At 39.5% G+C, this 14,276-nt stretch overlaps 1 protein-coding gene across 3 annotated transcripts in view; it reads left to right on the forward strand.

The window, feature by feature from the left end:
• Positions 1-3,421: 3,421 nt before the first annotated feature.
• Positions 3,422-14,276, forward strand: part of ZCCHC7 (zinc finger CCHC-type containing 7) — a 251,668-nt gene continuing 240,813 nt past the window's right edge. Inside the window, exons 1-2 of one of the 3 annotated variants that reach the window (XM_019454473.2) lie at positions 3,422-3,553; positions 8,372-9,002. In XM_019454473.2, coding sequence (XP_019310018.2) covers positions 8,393-9,002 — 610 coding nt within the window. In that variant the 5' untranslated portion in view covers positions 3,422-3,553; positions 8,372-8,392. Of the gene's footprint in view, positions 3,558-6,763; positions 6,861-8,371; positions 9,003-14,276 lie in introns of those variants that run through there. The other 2 variants (XM_019454476.2, XM_019454477.2) reach the window with 2 other exon arrangements.

Below are 14,276 nucleotides of genomic sequence, written 5' to 3' on the forward strand. Positions count from 1 at the left end.
GAAAACAGGTGCTTCCTTCCTCAAATAAGTGGGCTCTCTAGAACATTCTCTGTAAGAGAGACTTCAGGGTATTTTGCATATTGCTACCCATGATTTCAAGAAGTGTGGACTAGAGACTGCAGGAGGTGGAAACAGAACTACTGTGTGTGTGATTTGGGGAGAGACTCAGAGACCCAGACTATAGACACAGCTCTGCCTCTGCTAGGTTGCTAGGTGACTCTTGGCATGTCTCTTCCTTTCTTGGCTTCAGTTTTCCCATTACTGTAATAGGAGACCAGATCTCTCAGTTTCTAAAAGCCATCTAAATGAGAACTCACCATGTCAAGGCAAAAGTGTATATATATACACTACTCTCCTCATCTACAGATCTCTGTATCCTTGGGACCCCTGCAGCTCTTTATGCCCATCTTAATGTCATAGAGCACTACACTGCATCCCACTTATCTGGGGACATGACATGGTTTCCCCACTGATCTGACAGCTGGTGAATCCACATCTAGTTCTTAGTTTGCCTTCATTTCTTTAACACCTTTAATGAGTGCTTGGGGTCTGCTAAGTACCATGTTAGCTTGTGAAGATACAAAGATAAAATGTCAAAGCTTCTGCCTTGAGAGAGTCCACAATCCAGCTGGGAGACAACTGTAAGGCAAACACAGTATAATTGACTTGATGGAGATTTGTCCAAATTGTAGGGAAGCCTAAGGGAAGGAATGCCTATTCTGTCTGGCTGGTCTTCTTCCTGAAGACCCAGGGCTTGAGTGCAATAGGGTATGGTAGGGGTGTATTTAAAAGACAAAGACAAGGACTTTATAGGCACTGGGAATGCCTTTTGCAAAGGCACAGGTATAGGAGAGCATAGTGTCTTCTGGTGACTGCTCAGGATTTAGCATGGTGGTCAACAGGGAGGCAGATGTCAGTTCATGAAGTGCCATCCAGAGGACTACAGGTTTTATGAAATAACCTAAAAGGAGTATCTAAAGCATTTTGACTAATGGTAAGTAGTAAATCTTTGTTGAATGCTTGAGTAATAGTAGGATTGGGCATGGTCACTCAGTGCATTTCCTAACCTTGTGGCCCTGGGCAAGTTGCTTAACCTCTCTGAATGTTTCCTTTTTTGTGAAATGGGAATGAAGAATCAACCTCAAGGGAAGCCTGGCTTGCTCAGTTGGTAGAGTGTGCAAAGCTTGATCTTTGGGTTGTGAGTTTGAGCCCCACATTGGGCGTACCGATTACTTAAAATAAAAATAAAAATCAACCTCAAAAGGTTGTTAAAACTTATTTATAACTTTTTAATTAGATGGTTATTTATTTTGAGAGAGAGAGAGAGAGTGCATGCAAGTAGGAGAGAGGCAGAGAGAGGGAGAGAATCCCAAGCAGGCTCCTTGATGTCAGTGCAGAGCCCTATACAGGGCTTGATCTCAGGAACTGTGAGATCATGACCTGAGCTGAAATCAAAAGTGGGATGCTTAACTGACTGAGCCACCCAAGCATCCCAAAATGTTGTTAGAATTTAAAACGGTGTACTGGGGATTCTTTGCTATGGATTCTCTCTCTGCTCTTCCCCCACCCGCATGCTCACTCATGCTCTCTCTCTCTCAAAATAAAAAAATCAAAACTTAAAAAAAAGCTCTTAAAATTTAAAAGGGTTTAGGGATGCCTGGGTGGCTGTCAGTTAAGCCTTCGACTTCAGCTTAGGTCATGATCTCCCAGTTTGTGGGTTCTAGCCCCACCTTGGGCTCTGTGCTGACAGCTGAGCCCAAGCCTGCTTCAGATTCTGCCTCCCTCTCTCTCTGCCCCTCCCCTGCTTGAGCTCTGTCTCTCTTTCTCTCAAAAATAAACATTAAACATTCTTTTAAAAGGGTTTATACGTAATACACTTATAGATAAGCCTGGCACTTGACAAAAGCTTAACACTTTATTTTTTTAGAGATAACTTCTCTACACCATACACATTACCTAAACAATTTAGTAATCTCTGTGATCCACTTCTAAGCCTTTTTCCTGCTCTGCAAAATGGTTCCTCCAAGTTTACCTTTTCATTGTAACCTGTCCTTCTTCCTAGCATTTACCATGTTAATTTAATTTCTTTTTTTCTTTTAACGTTTATTTATTTTTGAGACAGAGACAGAGCATGAATGGGGGGAGGGTCAGAGACAGAGGGAGACACGGAATCTGAAGCAGGCTCCAGGCTCTGAGCTGTCAGCACAGAGCCCAACGTGGGGCTCGAACTCACGAACCGTGAGATCATGACCTGAGCCAGAGTCAGATGCTTAACTGACTGAGCCACCCAGGTGCCCCTGTTAATTTAATTTCTAATTATTTTCCTGATCACACTCTTAGACTACACCCAAATTGTATTGTTTTCCCAGCTAGACTCAGCTCTAGGAGACCAGAGACTTAAATTTTTTTTTTTTTACCACTACATCCACAGTTGCTAACACTGCTTCTTAACAGATGCTCAAAAAATGTTGGGAAGAAGTACCAATGTCAAGCTTATCTTTCAGGACTGTTGCCCAGGACCAACCTATACAGTGCTTTGCCATTGTGTAAAGTTGTACAGATGGGTTTATTATTGCTAAGTATTAAAATAAGGTGTGAGAAGAGGAACAGAAGACAGAGGCTTCTAACACAATCTTGTAGCCTCTGAAGGCTTCCAAAGGACGAGTATGAACTTCAATCTTTATCAAGAATGCAGCTCTTCATGAGCGCCTGGCCGGCTCAGTCAGTAGAGATGTTGACTCTTGAGTTGAAGACCAACATTGAGCGTAGAGCTAAAAAAAAAAAAAAAAAAAAAAAGGCATGTCTTCAAGACTCACAAAGAGTTAAATCTGTTGCCTCGAATTCTAGGAAAGAGAGAGCCAGAATCATCCCAATACTAACTAAATTCAACTTCAAACTAGAGGTGGAAGGGACCTGCCTAAGATCACCTAGCGTTAAGGCCAGACTCTTTCAAAGAAGGTTCTCTTTCGTCGAGGTCCCGCTGTACGCTGGGGAACCGGCCTCCAGAACCCGTCCTCCCTACCCTAACCCACTTGGGTCTCAGCTCACCTCCCACGCCACGTGGCACAAAGAGGGTTCCCCGGAGGTCAAGACAGCAGGAGGCGGAGCCCGTCCGGAAACCCGCCCAGGGGCATCATGGGAGATGTAGTTTTCCTCTCCGGCACAGAAAGGGTGCGAGGTCTTCCCTGATTTTGCCTACTAAGTAGCATCCCCTGCGTGCAAGTCTTTAAAGCCAAGTGTTACCCCATTATAGATGTAGCCTAGGTATCTTTGAAAGAAGTCACGAAGGGGAAGGGGCAAAGCAAGGAAGGCAACTCAACAGATTATCAGCAGGGAAATGAAAGGGTTAACAGTTATTACGCATGCGCACAGAGGGCTCGCCGGGTAGGCGGGGACGGAAGACAACTCCCGGGAGCTGTGTTTTCCCCGGAAGTGCCTTCCCTCCTCCCGGGTCCGCGCGGACGCGGTTTCCTTACCTCATTTGTCCTCGCCCCTCCCCATCCCTCTACGCGCTTTGGTTCCTGGTTGGTGCTTCCTGGTCGCAGCCGCGGCAGTGAGTATGTGTGTGACGGACCCCCAGCCGCCCGCGGCCGGGGGACCCCTGCCCGCCCTCCGCCTCTCTCGCAGGGCTGTGGAACTAGCTCGTGTCCCCTCCCCGGCCTCCGCGCCCCCCGTCTGTCCCTACTCGTGGCAGGGTGCAGCTCGTGGCCCCTCAGTCGTGTTCTGCCTCTTGCGGCTCGGCTGACCGGCTGGGGTGTTCGCTTCTCCCTACTCGGCCAGGGGCGAGGTCGTGGTTCAAAAAACCCTGGGCACCCATGGCCTTGGTGGGGGTGGCGTTTCTACCCCATGCCTTTTATCCTCCCCCAGGTCCCGTTTTTTTTTTTTTTTTTTTTAGGGAAGCCGGTCAGTCAGTTAAACGCGGAGGTCCTGCCTCACTGAGGGAGCCCGGCCTGTGGGGGACCGAATAGCCCAACTCCAGCCTCTGCTGTCAGAAGCAACAGCTTACAACTGTGGGGTCAGAAAATTTTAGGGGGTTGTGCTACTTGTCCTATGTAAAACAGGGGGATTTGGACTGTGTGCACCAAGATTTGCTATATCCCTCACATCCTGTGAGCCCGCAGTTAACTTCCAACTTTAAAAGCTGCAGGTGCAGTGGGAGAACTGGCTGGGAATCAGCAGGCCTCGGTTCTAGTCGTGGCTCCACCACTGAATCGCTGGTGACTCTAGGAATCTCATGTTTAGGCTGAATTTACCTCCGTTTCACATTACAGGGTCCAGTGAGGAGATCTTTAGGCTCAATGAATCAATAAGCTTCTCAGAGAGCCCGTTTCTGTATACATAAAATGAGAGCGTGCAAGTTAGTGACTGTCCATTCCAAAGCTCTTGACTTTGTGTTTGGAATACTTTTGCTGTAACATACAAAGACTCTGAAATGGGCTGTGTGTATATTTCAGACAGGATTACCTTTGGGGGACAGTTCAGTATTGTTGCTTTCCAGAGTCTGAGGGTAGGGGATGAACTGAGGAAGACCTGGAAGTGAGGATTATAAAGTGGCTACAAGAGTAAGGTGCTGTGTAGTAAAAGGAAGAAGGTTTGAGAGAAAGGTGAAGGAAGTGTTTTGAGATAGGATTAGTTATCATAAAAAGACTATGTATACCAAGAACAGCTAGACTTGTCTGAATAAATTTAGCATAACTTTCTCCCACCAATATCTTGTATTGTCTCTTTTTTTTTTTTTTTTTTTTTTTTGGTGAGTGTCGTTTCACATATTTGAATTCTCTACCCTAGTCAGATTTGCTTCAGAGTGAAAATTGTATTTGAAGAATAGGTAGAGATTTTCATTCTAGACTGAACTTAATAGTGTTTCAAATCTGTCACTGTCAGGATAGCTAGCAGAGTATATAAATATAATAGAGTATGTCAGAAATTTTAAGTTGAAAATCAACTATGTCTATTAATCACTTTCCAGTGAACATTGGACTTAAGAGTAATCTGTGATTTGAATGTTGAAGTGGATACCTATGTCATCAAGAAGAAACATTTGGGCTAAAAGTTCTTTGAAAGGAAATAAGAGCAAAAGGTCTGGAATGACCAGCTGGTAGACTGTTAGAGCAGAAAAGTATTGGCCTCAAAAATACTATAGTAAAATATAAAAGCTTAAAATAAGCCTTAAGTTGTGTAGCTTAAAAATTTTTAGTGAATGAAAACTCCCACTTTTGAATGGTGAGAGTCTTTGCAGTGATTCTCTATGCCTGTTTTTTATTAGTTAAACCATTTTAATTTTATGAATAAATTTTATTCTCAAACTGGGTGTTTTAGGTTTTAAGAACCATCTTCTTTGGTCATGGGATTGCTGTACTCTTGAGTACCAACTTGCAAGGTTCTTGGATGGTAAAGTGATAATAAATTCACATGTATGCTTTTCCTTCCAATTAAAATGCCTCTTTCATAGTTTTTATACTCCACTGGGAAGTGAAATGGATATTTTTGAGATAAACTTAGGTGTTAGAACCAATGCAAATATAGCTTTGAAGGAAGCTTTTTTAAAAAAATTTTTATTTGAAGTTATTTTGGAAAAGTGAAAAAAAAAGTCTTAGTGAACACTTGGCTAAGAGTCAGGGAAATGTGAATCTGTCCCACCTATGTTCTTAATCAGCTGCATAACCTCGGATAGGCTTCCTTATCTCTTTAGGCTTTAATTTCCTTATGTGTAAATTGAGGAGGTTGTGTGAGATAATCAGGAAGGTCTCTTTGAGGTTTAAAATTTTGTGGCTCTCATAGGGACCTTATGTTATCTAGTTAAGTATGCTTGAGATCGTATATAATGATTAAAAGCTGAGAAAGTCTTCTAGTTCAAGATGTGTGTGTGTATTTATTTATTTCATATTTGTCCTGCGAGTGTATACTTAAAAAAAATTAAATGCATTTGAATGTGATTAAAGTAGTACATAAACATAAACCAAAATAGCCTCGGGCAAACCTTAACCCTGGCATACATAAGCTACATAAAGAGCAAAGCAAGTTATGCTGAGCACAATTTTCAAGTACAGAAGATACAAAATCCTCTTAAAGGCCATAGGGGCTAAATTGTTAAATTCATTTTTCTACATTTCAAGGAAAGAGATAAACCCCTAGACCCAAGGAAGTCAGTTTTTATTATATTTCTGTAGTTTATTTTTGGCATACATTCACAGGTGTGCCCGTGGCTCTTTTCTTAATCCCTTTCCTTTGGGATGGTTCCAAGAGTAGTACAAATTTGTAACTCTGTAATTTAGCTCTTTTAATTTTTTCTGTGCTGCACTGGAATTATGTTATTTATGTTTTATCAGTATGGATCCAGTGAGGATTTTGAAGGAAGCATAATTCCTTTGACTTCTTTTAGAATTAATTTACCTATTAAATAAAAAGGAAAGAATTCATCTTTTATTTGAATTGCTCTGAGGCTAACATTTCAATATAAACTGATAAATGCTATGAGCATTATTATTCAGACAGCCACATTTAACTTGTATGACAACAACAGCATAGCAACCTGAAGGACAGTGTAAGAATGGAACAGGTGTATCGTAACTTTTAGAAGAAAAAGGCATTTAAAAGTTGGTTTCTTCCCCCCACCCCCACCTTTATTGAGGTATAATTAACAAATAGCATTGTGTAAGTTTAAGGTGTACGATATCATGATCTGTTGTATGAAATAACTACCACATTGAGATTAATTAACACAGCCATCACCTCACATACTGTCTTCCTTTTTTTTCCACCAGTGAGAACATTTTAAGATCTACTCTTAGCAGATTTCTAGAATACAATACTGTATTGTTAACTCAGAAGTTATCATTTTTACTCCCAGCTTTGTTGAGGTATAACTGAACATATAACATTGTGTAAGTTTAAAGTGTATGACACGGTTTCTTTATTTCTGTGAACAGAAAAACTCCATTGTAAGGAGTGCATTTTTGGCTTTTGTTCATTTGCTTCTTGGAGTCAGCTGGTTATATTACCAAAACTGCCATCAGAACACTGACATTTGGGGCTGAAAATTGGTAAACTAAAAACAGCTGGTCTTTCTGAATTGCATTTGTATAGCTAAAAAGGACGTGGAAAGAGTAAATTTTCATCGTAATTGTTCTTTAGGCTGTCCCTGATTTTTGAACAAAACCTGAGTTATTTTTCCAGAGCTCTCATTTGGATCAGTGTTCCATCAGTACCTCATTGAAACATCTGTGTAGATTTTGGGTTGATAAGAGAATAGTTGGAATAGTTGGAGACAACTGTGAACTTCGTCCCACCATAATTTCCATATTTTAGGCCCATACTAGATTTATTAGTACTGAAGAGCAAATGCCAGATAATATTATTCTTTTATTTATTTATCCGTTAATTCAACAGACATTCATGCAGGTCCTGCCAAATACCAGTTACTCTGCTTGGCTTTGGGGATCCAGTGTTTAACAAAGTGCATATAGTTTCTGCTCTCCTGGGCTATGTCGTCTGTTTTTGTGGGAGATTTACATTGAATTAGTAATTAGAACTGTGGTGAGTGTTTTGAAATGTAAAGTGCTATGGAAGCCTATAAAAGGGACACTTAATTTAGTCTGGTGGGTCAAGGGAAGCTTCTCAGAAAAGTGATGTTTAAGCTGAGTGGAAGGTGAATAAGATTTAATATGCCACAGTAGGAAAATAAAGTGCTCCTGTAGCTAGGAGTTTGCCTCAGTTTTAGGTCCTTAGTGTGTGTTTCATACACATCTTTATTGCTAGTACAAAAGTAAACCATGGCTTATCACCTATTTTTATGTATTCTTTTAGTCAAGTTAAGGTCATGAGATTAATTTTTTGATTGAAAATAAAAATCTGCACTAAAACAGTAAATATGATGATTGTTTCCTGTAGTGGATTTTCATTAAAGTTGAAGTGATATTTCTATGTGAGAATGCATATCTGAAAAGATGAGAGGAAGAGCCAGAACCAGGGAAGAGATGAAAAATGGACGGACTAGTGAGAATGACTTAAAACATTCTTGTGATTTTTAACATTTTAGGGGAAAAAAATGTTTGGTGTCTGAAGCAGTGGATGTCAACCTATTTTTTCTTTCTGTCACACCTGCAAAATATTGTGTTTCCACTAATAGCTGTAAGTCAATTTGTTGGTAGTAATTTTCATTTGGGAGGGGTGGGCATTGTTAGAGTAAGTCATAACAGGATTTGGAAATCCTTGAAAAAAAGGTACTCTAAGAGGAAAAGGTATTTTAATATGTCACTGAGAACAGTGATGGCTTTCACAGAAGTTAGCTCTAAGGTGATATTGTTATGCACTAAACAGGCATGATCTGAGCTTTTAAAATACATTCTTTGTATGATTTTCTCTTTTACAGCATCAAGATTACTGACTTTCCATGATGTTTGGTGGTTATGAGACTATAGAAGCATACGAAGATGACCTTTATCGTGAAGAGTCCTCTAGTGAACTGAGTGTTGATAGTGAGGTGGAATTTCAGCTCTACAGCCAAGTTCATTATGCCCAACATCTTGATAATGTCATTAAAGAGGAAGAACATGAAGAGAAGAACTCTGGGAATTCTGAATCATCCATTAGTAAACCAAATCAGAAGAACTTAATTATCCTTTCGGATAGTGAGGTCATCCAGCTATCAGATGGGTCAGAGGTCATCACTTTGTCTGATGAAGATAGTATTTACAGATGCAAAAGAAAGAATTTTAGAGTCCAAGCAAAAGAAAAAACCCAAGGTCCTCCTGCATCTTTTCATTCTAATAAGTTGACTGATAAGAAATGCAAGAGGAATATTGAGAAGCCTAAATCTGAAGAGCTATCGGGTACAATCCGAGAGGTCATGATTATAGAGGTCAGTTCAAGTGAAGAGGAAGAGAGCACCATTTCAGAAAGTGATAACGTGGAGAACTGGATGCTGCTGGGATGTGAAGTTGATGATAAAGATGATGATATCCTTCTCAATCTTGTGGGATGTGAAAACTCTGTAAATGAAGGTTAGTATCATGTTGGCCATTTTGAAAAGTAGTACCATCTTTAATAAGGAAGACTGCTTTTCCTAGACAAAAGACCAATAGGGTCTGCTCCATTTAATTCCTCACCTTTCAGTCTTGTTTTTTGGCTTGTTTCTCATGAGACTCTTACCAGTGGCTGCTCTAATAGTGGTCTGTGTGAACATCAGAAAGAGTATGTCAGAATATCAAAGACACTCTGCTTCTACTGTAAGCAAATTCATAGCTGCTTCTTCCTGTTTGGCTAGAGCCAGTTCTGGACCTGAAATCTTAGTTCCCCTCTCTCTCTACTTGGTATCACAGGTGAGTACTCCATCCATCTCTGACATTGGTCCTGTGTTCTCATTTGGCCAACTCTGTTGGGACTGCCTCTTCCTAAGTGATTTGCTTACCTAGGAATTAGCCAGGTAGCAAGCATGGGGAATGCTTGATACACTGAGGATATGGAATTAGTATTGAGATTTTAGGAACTCTACAGTCACTAAGATAGACTCTGAAAAGCTGTAAGTCTACAGTAGATTATAGGAGAAACCACATCACCAAAGATTGAAATTTTGGTGTGAGCTTTGTCTTCTCTGTCATATATTGCATCTAATCTTGATGCTTCTTCCTTTACAAAGTCCCTTTTGTTTCTCTCCCTGTATGCCTAATGCTAGACTCTTGCAGTGAGTGATTTCCTAAATGATCTTTTATATCTTCCCTGCACACTGTTGTTAAACTAGGAGTCTTGAAAGGCCCTTTTGCTCATGGTACTTTACTTTGCTCCAAAACCTTTAATAGTACCCACTTGTTCTCAGAGGAAATGATGGCATTGAATGTAGATCATGCTTTGGAGCCCCAGTACTTGACCCCTTTTTAAAAATTTATTTATTTATTTATTTATTTATTTTTATTTTTATTTTTAAATTTTTTAAGAGAGAGCACAAGTCGGCGAGAAGGGGCAGAGGGAAAGAGAGAGAGAGAGAGAGAGAGAGAGAGGGAGAGAATCTTAAACAGGGTTCTTTCTTGCTCAGTGCAGAGCTTGATGTGGGGCCCAGTCCCACAGCCCTGGGATCATGACCTGAGCCGAAATCAAGAGTCAGACACTCAACTGACTGAGCCACCCAGGGTTTTTTTGTTTTTTTTTTTGTTTGTTTTTTTTTGTTTTTTTTTTTTTAGGAGACAAACTGTAGGTTTCCAGGCCATAGGATTTCCTAACTACTTAAATTTGCCCTTGTGGGAAAGCAGCCACAATACCTAAAAAAACAGGATGGCTATTCCAACAAAATCTTATTTATAAAAATAGGTAGTTGGCTCAGTCTATAACAGGCCAGCCCTTAGAAGTTGACAGCAAAAGGAAGAAATAGAGTAGTAGCTAGAACATGTAGTAGAATCAAGTTTTATCAGAATAAGATAGATCTGAAAATGTTTTTAGGTAGAAGGGAAAAAACTTTTGAAGGAGAGATTAAACCTGTTTGATAGATTGAGGTAGTAGGGACCAAGGAAGAGATGGGATCAGGTGTGTATGTCTGAATTAGCCTTAAAAGGGAAGAGGCACACCAGTAACTTCTAAAGTATCAAATAGAGAAGTAGTGAAAAAAAATAAATTCAGATGGATGGCAGATGAGGGGATATATGAGCATGTGTTTGATTTTCTTGAGAAAATGAAAGGAGAATTGGGAGTGGAAGTGGGCAGGGAGTACCTAGGAGCTTTGAGTGCGGAAAGCATGTTTAAGTGCTGTGGGAGATTCTCTTAGGCAGTGGGTCCCAGTATTTTGAAGATGACAACCTTTTTAACTTCACAATGGTTTGTGAAACCCTCCCCCCACATCACTGTAGTTATGTTTATAGTGCTTGTTAGTTGAGAAAATGCGTATTAGCAAAAAGCTGCTGTTTTAGTACTTTCTCACATGACGTTGTGTTTTATTAACCCCAGTATCTGCACATTGGAAAAATGTTAATACATATAGGTGTATATTTCTTTATATAATGCATGCCTCTGGGTATCCATTGTGATAGCTAATTGTGCAGCTCCCCGGGAGTCTGAAGCTCATAGTTGGAAAATCATTGTGCTGATAAATCAATAAGCAAATAACAGGATTACTTAGAAGTAGTATTCATTTAAAATTGAAACAATATGGACTTGCAGTGAACTCACTTTGAAGGATTTCATAACTTTTTCCAGTAATACTTGGCAGCCTGGAGCAAGATTATGGAAACCAAATGATCCAGGGTTAGGTGTACGATGGGTCAAAAGCATTTAGCCTGTTCTTTCTTCAACCCTGACATTGCACCTGGTTTCATCAAACACTAATGTGTTGATCATGATCAGCCACTTTTCTTGAACTCAGATTGTCCACCTTGCTGATTTTTCCATTTGGGTATCTTATCGTCATTTCAGACTTAACATACTGAAAAGTTTGATAAATTGAAAGGGTTATTTTTCCACAGAAAGAGGAGCAGGTTAACTGGGAAGTGATTAGCAGTTCTCATTTTGCCCTGAGAACTAAGGTTTTTCAGGACACAATGAAAGAGGTTAATGAGGGGTAGTGAGAATGGGGGTATAGGGTAGCTATATGGAGTGTGAGCCATATGGAAGTGAGGATTCTAGAAGAAAGGGAATGATAGATTTAGTCAGGTATGTTTTACAGGAGAGAAGAAACGAAGGAATCTAAAGAGATCTCTGGCAAACAATTTTAGTGTTTTCTGTTATTAGCAGATGATAAGAAGCATGGCTGTTACTGCATTTTTGGAGGAGGGGACATTTGTGTTTATTATTAATTGTGGAATTAACATAACAAAATTAACTATTTTAAAGTGTTCAATTTAGTGGCATTTAGTATATTTACAATGTTATGGAACCATCATGTCTCTCTAGTTCCAAAACATTTTTAGAACATTATGGATCTCTTTCTTCCCTCCTCTCCCTGATCCTGGCAACCACTAATCTGCTTTCTGTCTATGGATTTACCTATTCTGGGTATTTCATGTAAATAGAACCATCTAATTAATATGTGACTTTTGTGTCTGGCTTCTTTTACTTAGCATAATGTTTTAGAGGTTTATACATATTGTAGCATGTATCATACTTCATTCCTTTTCAAGGCTGAGTAATATTCCATTGTGGTGTTACACCACATTTTGTTTATCCGTTCATCGGTAGATAGACATTTGGGTTGTTTCCACCTTTTGGCTATTATGAATAGTGCTACTGTGAACATTCATGTATAAGTATCATTTGAATACCTATTTTGGGTATTATTCTAGCCATATACCTCAGAATAGAGTAGCGGAGATTCCTGTTTACTTTTGAGGAACCACCAGACTGTTTTCCACAGTGGCTGCACCATTATACGCTCCCACCTGCATTGTGTGAGGGTTCCACTTAACTGCATTGCTTTTAACAATGATTTGTGATGTTGTGTATTTCTGTTGTGATGTGCTGGTTTACTCTGTTATTTCTTAGTTTTTTCTCCTAGTATTTTATTTTTTATACTTTTTACTTATGTTGTCTTATGTTTTTCTAGAATGGCTTTTTTGGTATCACGTTTTTCTTATATCTTTTCTTCTACTTACAGGTTTTAAAGAAACTGATTCTTGTAAGTGTGTATTCTCTTAAAGTTTAGTGTGTTTATGTGTATAAATTTATAACACCTTTTCTGCAACATTAGTAGCATTACTAATGTTTGGTACAAGACCCAAGTAATTCCAAATACTGTACTTCTTGATTCCCTTTGACATTCATTCAGCATGTATTCCTCTTATCCATATTGAAATTTATCCCTTTGCTCCTAGGATGTGTTTTTTGTTCCAACCAAATTGAAACAAATTCTGCAATTCTGCAAATTAACTTGCTTGACTTTTATAAATTCTGGCAAATATTTAAATGTATATCTCCTGTTTTATTTCCTTGATCTGCTAATGCCGTAATCCTATTTCTTTTCAGTTAATAAACAATATATTCTGCAGTGATGTTTATCTGAGTGCGTTGTTACTCTCTAATCATTATCCTGTTTGTGAATAGATCTGAGTTCAGTTTATATAATAGTCTTTAGAGAGAAGATTAAATGTTGGTGGAAATTTGTAGAAATTCTGGCATACTTTTGAAATGATTATTAAACAGTAGCAGTAGCTATTTGGTGTGCTGCTCCCCCTTCTCTCCAAACCCCCAAACTATGGCATGTTTAATTTTACTTTTAATGTTTATTTATTTTTGAGAGAGAGCGTGAGTGGGGGGAGGGGCAGAGAGAGAGGGAGACACAGAATCTGAAGCAGGCTCCAGGCTCCGAGCTGTCAGCACAGAGCCTGATCTGGGGCTTAAACCCATGAACTGTGAGATCATGACCTGAGCCAAAGTTGGATGCTTAACCGACTGAGCCACTCAGGTACCCTAAACTATGGCATATTTAAAATATCACTATGACAGAAGGGATTGCAGGCTCTTGAGGGCAGGTCTTTTCCATACTCAGAAGCCTCCTTACAATATTTAGAGTACTTCTTGGATATATATTAGTTCTGTATTTATTAGTTCTGTATAGCTAAATGACCAAATATTTATTGAGCATCTACTCTGTAGAATACATAGAGGGGATTTAAGATGATAAAAGACATAGTTTTAGCTTTAAGTGGCTTAGTGTTTCATTGAAGAGACAAAATTTATGTAATACATGTATTATAAAAAGAAGCTGACACTAAGAAGCTAAGTAATTTATGGAAGTCTCTCCTTAATAGTGGGAGTTAAGTCTCTTAAAATCCTGATGGTAGATTAGTTGAAAACTTAACTACCTTAATAAAAATAGAATTAGTGAATTTGAGGTAGTGAATGAATGAAGGAATATGTAAGTACATACATATTTCCCATTTACTATTGTTAAATTTGTAGTAATGAGTGCAGTGCCATTCTTGCTCTATGGAAACTTCAGACTGTCCCCCACTACTTCAGTTTTACTTACACATTTGTTTTGCTTTAATACACAATCAGGCAGGGGCACCTGGGTGGCTCAGTTAAGTGTGTGACTTCGGCTCAGGTCATGATCTTGCAGCCCCATTTCGGGCTCTGTGCTGACAGCTCAGAGCCTGGAGCCTGCTTTTGATTATGTGTCTCCCTCTCTCTCTGCTCCTTCCCCACTTGTGCTCTCTTTGTCTCTCTCAAAAATAAACATTAATAAAAAATTTAAAAACACACAATCAGGCAGATAATACACAACTAGGAGGCCTTTTTTCCCCCTACTGTTCTTCCTCTGAATGTTGGATGCGTTTCTGATTTTCTGATTTGAAGTT

The sequence above is a fragment of the Panthera pardus genome, unplaced genomic scaffold (assembly GCF_024362965.1).
Source record: "Panthera pardus isolate Hobbes unplaced genomic scaffold, ASM2436296v1 HiC_scaffold_20, whole genome shotgun sequence".
NCBI lineage: Eukaryota > Metazoa > Chordata > Mammalia > Carnivora > Felidae > Panthera > Panthera pardus.